General features: G+C 46.8%; 1 protein-coding gene across 1 annotated transcript; it reads left to right on the forward strand.

Moving 5' to 3' along the window:
- The first annotated feature begins 1,133 nt into the window (after positions 1–1,133).
- On the forward strand, positions 1,134–4,924 carry LOC149316936 (uncharacterized). The gene is made up of 7 exons (XM_089518341.1): positions 1,134–1,159; positions 2,208–2,291; positions 2,778–2,843; positions 2,939–3,002; positions 3,120–3,181; positions 3,336–3,417; positions 4,791–4,924. Exons 1-7 carry the CDS (start codon positions 1,134–1,136, stop codon positions 4,854–4,856), a joined length of 450 nt encoding a protein of 149 aa, XP_089374467.1. The 3' UTR covers positions 4,857–4,924.
- Positions 4,925–6,687: the final 1,763 nt, after the last annotated feature.

Consider the following 6,687-nt stretch of genomic DNA (forward strand, 5'->3'; position numbering starts at 1 on the left):
TCCATGGAGGTGTTACACATTTCCGGTTGTCATCAAAATGCTTCACAGTCTTATCATTAAGATGAATTGTTAATTTGTCCATTCCTCTTCTGTCATTGGTATTTTGTTGATTTTCCATTTCCTAGCATAGATTATTCCAGGAGCTGTGATCATATATAATAGAATTTTCCCATGTTTCTTTTCTGTTTGTCCAGTCCATTCAGCAAGGTCCAGAATAATGTCCTAGAACCACACACAGCTCACTCAGAAAAGCAAAAGCAGAGTATATTAGTGTTATCTGTAGCACCCCAATCCACTCCAGGCAGGGGTGCCATAATTCTCTACCACCAAACCGGGGCAAAATGCAGAAAAAATGTAGGACATTTAAGAAAAATGGCATTCTTCCTGGACAGCAGGCAGAAATTTAGCTCCTCTTTTTGGCCAACATACAACTATCAAAGACCCACCCCCCAAAATATCCAAAACACACACAAGCGCACACCACATTTTGGCATTTAACATGGCTTTAATGTATATTTCAGTTTTGTTTGTTTGTTACTTTAAAACCCAAAAACACACACCGCCTTTTGACGTTTAAATAGGCTTATTGCATATTTCAGTTGCTTATTCCATAACAGTCCCTTTGGGTTTAACATGGTCTAACATTTAACATTTAATATTTCACTATTCTGCACATAGCTCAGACTGTTTGGGTGCCAAAACAAAACTGCATTCCCAGAATCCCATAGCATAGAGCCAGGGCAATTACAGTGGTGCCAAACAAGAATGTGCGGCAGTGGTGGCCTTAATCCCCCGCCCCCCATGATAATATCATCATATTCATCATCATCATCATCATCATCATCATCATCATCATCATCATCACTGTTACAGTGAGAGAGCCAGCATGATGGAGTAGTATTAGCTTCGTTGGACTACAACCCTGGGACCAGGGTTCAATTCCCAGCTTAAGCATTAAACATCCACTTTGGTGAGTCACACTCTCTGAACCTCAGGGGATGGCAGGTCTTACTGGGCTCTGGGTCTCCCACCATCAGGGGGTTTTCTTGGCAAGTTTCTTCAAACGGGAATGCTATCGCCATCCTCTGAGGCTGAGAGAGTGTAACTTGCCCCAGGTCACCCAGTGAGTTGACATGGCTGAGCTGGCACTCAAGCCCTGGTCTCCCCATGACCTGGTTCAAACCACACTGGCCCTTACACAACGCAAAAGTTTGCATGATGAATGACTAAATCCACTTATATGTTGTTGCTGCGCCTTCAAGTCATTTCCAACGTATGGCAAACCTTAAGTGAAATAAACTATCATGGGGTTTTGTTGGCAAGGTTTGTTCAGAGGGGGTTTGCCCTTACCATCCTCTGAGGCTGAGACAGTGTGACTGGCCCAAGGATAAACGGCAGCAGTGGGCAGCCCCATTCTCCGCCCCAGGCCCCCCAGGCAGAGAGAATTCTGCCTGAGAATTCTAAATACCCCTCCTTAAAACTGCAAATCCCAGAATGCAACAGGAGGCAGCTAGAGGAGTCAAAGTGGAATAGTAGCACTATAAGAGTATAGTGTGATAAACATCAATGTGAGTGGACCTCCAGACTCTCAAAAGGAAGGCTCCTCCCTCCCTTTTGCCAGGGTCATCTCCATCTCCCCTCTTTCTGCTTTTCCAAAGGCAAGTCATTCCATGGACCTAGGGCTGGGGTTGATTTTAGGGCATTGCTCTGATTTTGTTTTTTTAGGGACAGTAGTCCAAACAGCAGCAGCAGGGGTCTTCATGTTTTGCCTTTAGGTTTGGGCCATGAGGGCTTGCATCACGGATGCTCTCTGGGGAGTTTCCTGTATAGGGCCCTGGGAAAGGAGGCCTTTTGGGGATCTCTTGGAGTTGTTGTTTGCCAGGGAGAGCTAGGCCTGCTGGCGTTTTCATATCTGCCTTTGGGAAGTGGGAAAGGGCTGAATGGGTCAGGGTTTTGGGTGGCGTCTTTGGGGAATGGTCCCTGACCTCTCTCCTGGGCTCTAAGGTCTTCTCCTGTCTCCATGCTACAGCTTTACGGAAGCGATCAGAGATCCACTTTAGGATACCACTCTTGTGTCCCCCAGTGGGCTTTCCAGAGCACCTCTCTGGGCACATCGGTGGACAAGAGGGATGGCCAGTGGTGCTAGGGATGCTCTGAAGGAGTCACGATTCATGGCCTTTTCTTGTCCCCATTTCGGTCCTTCGGAGCCACAAGGAACCTGCACCAAGGAGGAGGAGAAGGAGGAAGTTGCCTCTCAGGCGTTTGCTGTGGAGGTCCATCCCTCTTTGTCGGTAAGGAAAGAGTCTTTCAGACCCACAGAGGGGCCTCCTCTTTTGCCCAATAGTGTCCTGAGAAGGGACCATGACCTGTGGTCAAGCAGTGAAGGGCCCTGACCCCTTCCCTCGAGGGTGACCAGGCGTCCTCCTTTTCCAGGACGTTTCAACCTCCTGACCAGGAGGAATTCCAAATGTACTCTGTTACGAGCATGGCTAAGAAGCATGGATTTACATTGATTTTTGGTTTGGCTTCTGTTTTGTAATGTCCTACATTTTTGCATGAATGTACTGCACTTCATGGTGCCTTGTCCAATGTGGCTCAACTGTCCCAAGCAGTCCAACAATAGCTGAGCTGCACTCGTTCTAATAGTATAATGTCACCCGATTGCTCTGCATTGGCTTGCCTTCAAGTGCAAATTCCCCTGCTCCTGAGAGACAGAGATGGAAAGCCAGCCCTTCAGTGGAGGAGTGTCCACATTCATTCTTCCTTTCCATTTAAAGGATCCCCCACAAATGGAGGAGGCACCCACAGAGGCCAAAAATTGAGGAGGAAGAAGGGGATCAGAGGTATTGCCTTTCATTCCATCTCCAATGGGCATGTGGGCCCAGGAGGAACCATGGAGGGGCTTCTATTCAGACCTTTGTATTGTCTCTCCTCCCAGCTGCCAAAAAGAACCGTTGGAGAAGAACGTCACCCATAATGTCAATGAACCTGCCATCTTATGGGTAAGTTAGTGGGGGGAAAGCGGGGGATCCCCTTCTCCCTTTTCTTAGGGAAAGTTATTTGGGATCAGGGCCTCATGTACCCCCTTTCATTCCCCCCTCCCTCGACTTTTTTCACAGGATTTGGAAGGTGATACCTGGAGAATGGAGGATGAGTGTGACCCCTCTTCTGCTTCAGACAGGTAATTTGTTCTCACCTGGGAGGGATGGCTGCTATGGCGCCTCACTTTGGGGATGTGGCCAGGTGCTTGTGGAAGGAGCACTCCCATCCACAGTCCATGGGCTTCATAGGGATGCCCTTGTGGTCCTCATGGCCTTTTCCTGCCCTCATTCCAGACTTCTGGAGCCACAGGGGACCTGCGCTGAGGAGAAGGACATCTCTCAGAGGTTTGGCATGGAGAATATTCGCTCTTTGTCGGTAAGGAAAGAGTCTGGCTGACCCCCAGAGGGGATCCTATTATTATTTAATTATATAGATATGTATAGATACACACATACATACAGTGGGACCTTGTGAAGAGAACACTTCTTCACCTTATTTCTTCTCCTTAAGATAGCAGCCCCATGGGTTTTTCTTATCCCACCGCTGTCACCATATTAATTTATGTGACACACACACTCTTCTGTCACCAAAATATTCTTATGTGACACTGGGTCCCCATACTAAGATGGACCCTTATAAAAATCACTGTTTTAAAAGGACTGTGTATTGATAAGGATGGTAACATGGATGGGATTGAAAATGAAGACAAGCTTTATTTAAAAATAAAATATGAAATTTATTAAACAGGGGTTTCAAACAGACATTACTTGAATATCTTCAGTATAAACATATGTTCATGGACTTGTATTTCTTGGTTTGGTTGGTAAAGTTACTTTCCTAACGTCAACTTTGCCTGCATCTACACTGGAGAAATAACCCTGTTTGGTATCGCTTTAAGTGTGTCTGGGCTCAAGGCTCTGGAATTCTTGGAAGTTGGAGTTTGTTGTAGGCCCAGAGTGAAGCAGAGCACCGATCTGGGTCCCACAACAAACTCCAGCTCCCAGAATTCCAGAGTCTTGATCCAGGGCAGTTAAAGCGGTGCCAAACCGGGTTATTTCTCCAGTGTGGATGCAGCCCTGGTTACAAATCAACTCTCCACAGAGTATCACTGTTACTGGTTTGCAAGGACTAAAACTGTCCTTTTCCCCCTTTTGCTTAGCTTTCTTAAGCCCTAAAATAATTCTGCTACTCAGGCAAAGTATAACCCGCACATTATTTCCACAAGGTAACTCCCTAACCTGGAGTATCTATTAGGACCTAGGTTATAATCTCTTCACACTGGACTATAACCTCAGTTCCACTCTGGAACTCACTAAACTAGATCCCTAACTGAAATCCCAACTGCCAAAACAGATTTTTCAACCATTTCTCTGTCAGCATCTCATTGGCTGACACTTTCAGGATCGTGATTGCTTGTTGCTATGCTAGGCTAATGTATTTTTTCGCTACACTTGTAATCCCCTGGGGTTTGGTTCCAGGATCCCCAGCGGATAACAAAATCCATGGGTGCTTAAGTCCCATTGAATATAATGGCAGAGCAAAATGGTGTCCCTTATATAAAATGGAAAATCAAGGCTTGATATTTTGGAATTTATACTTTTTTTAGAATATTTTCAAGCCATGGATGCTTGAATCCATGAATAAAAAAATCCACGAACAAGGAGGGTCAACTGTACACACGCACATCTATATATAAAGAGAGTCTTGATGGCTTTTACTTCTCTTCTCTCTGCGCCACTTATTTCCAGGATACCGAAGACTGGGCCTTAGATGATGACATCCGTAGAGAGGAGAATGAGGAACTTTGCCCTTAGTCCACTTTGGGCAGTTACTCTGAGGGCAGATAACAACAACAAATGGGAGGATGGCTGTTGTGGTGCTTCACCTTGGGGACGTGGCTAGATGCTTCTGGAAGGAGCACTCTCATCCACAGTCCATGGGCTTCCATAAGGATGCCCTTGTGGTACCCTCAGTGGGCTGTTTGGAGCATCATTCTGGCCCCATTGGTGGACAGAAGGTGTCACGTTTCATGGCTTTTTCCTGTCCTCATTTCAGACTTATGGAGCCATAAGGGGCCTGTGCTAAGAAGAGCACCTCTCAGAGGTTTGGCATGGAGGAGATTCGCTTTAAGCCAGTAAGGAAAGAGTCTTGCAGACCACAGAGAGTTCTCATCTTTTGATCTCCTGTACTTACTGCAGGATGCCCAATAGTGTCCTGAGAAGGGACCATGATCTGTAGTCAGGCAGTGAAGGATTCTGGCCTCCTCCTTTTCCAGGATTTTTCAGCCCTTTGACCAGGAGGAATCCCAATGTCCTCCATTATGAGCATGACGAAGAGGCCCATTGAGCAGGGTGGCCATGACACCTTCCAGGACACGCCCTACATTTCAACCTCCTGACCAGGAGGAGAGCGTGCGAATGGATCCGCTTCCATCATAATAAATAAAACCATAATAAAGCCAATGCACACCCAAACAAATAAACTTGCTCAGCATGTTTCAAGGCTTGTCACATACAGTAGATGGCAGTTAGCTAATTTCCCACCTCCCCCCCCCCCCCCCAGAAAAGAAGGCTCTGCATCATCTTTGCAAGACGTTCTGCCATCTGGACCCTTCAGAGGCCGAGAAAGTTGCAGACACATTGGCCCAAGGGCATATGGAACTCGTCTTGGACCATTATTTAGAATCACCTTGGGAAGATCCAAAAAGGTAGGCTGATTGTCTCTTATTGTCCCATGCATCCCTGGGCCCTGAGCCTATTTTCCCTCTCTGGGGCTGAAAGTCCAGTAAGGATGTGACTTCCCTCTCCTTCCCTGATTCTCTTGACAGCATCTGTTATACACTCATGCAGTGTCCTCTCCTCATGCCCTGTTCTTGCTCTTGGACAAGATGAGTAAGTGCTCTTGGTTGGCTCAGCAGAAAGAGGATTACTTTGCAGGGAAGGTAATGACATCACCCAGAAGGAGGTCCTTCCTGCTGATCCTTACATGGCTGCTCCACACTGAGCAAATTCAAAGGGGTCCCATCTGCCCCTTGTCTTTGAGAGTTGGGGAGAAGGGCCGGGTGACCCTCCCTCTTTCCTGATTGTCTGCAATCAGTCCTCTTATTGAGGCCAGAATCTCCTTCTCAACTCAGGTGAGGGCGATCAAAGCCATTGGGTAGATAATAACAGACATCGCTGATGAAGAGAAGTGGATGATCTGGGTCCCATTCATTTCTAACACCTTGTTGTATGTCGTGGTCATGTATGAATCCAGTCCCCATGATGAGACCTGCAAGAACTTCAAAGACTACATGTCACTAGAGTAAGTTGTGTTACAAGGACAAGCTGAGGGAGAAATGGTCAGTGGAGTTTCTAATCCACTGGATGCGGTTAGATGGAAGAATGCAAATCTCTCTTCTGAACAAACAAGATTTTCTGTCACCTCTGGCCTCTCTCTTCTCTGCAAGGGTATTAATTCACATCATTAATGCCCTGTGGACCAGGTTCTTACCCGACATGACTGCCACGATTCAGACCTTCCTTGATGCCACCCATCATGGTGAGTCTTGGTTCCCTCTCTCTGGGGGAGAGGGCCTTGGATTTCCCCTTTCCCCAACCCCTGAGCCGCGGTGATCCCTCAACCCCAAAATAAAGGGAGAGAATA

The sequence above is a fragment of the Sceloporus occidentalis genome, unplaced genomic scaffold, assembly GCF_023333645.1.
Source record: "Sceloporus occidentalis isolate IW3139 unplaced genomic scaffold, rSceOcc1.0.p SCAF_3, whole genome shotgun sequence".
NCBI classification, from domain to species: Eukaryota; Metazoa; Chordata; class Lepidosauria; order Squamata; family Phrynosomatidae; genus Sceloporus; species Sceloporus occidentalis.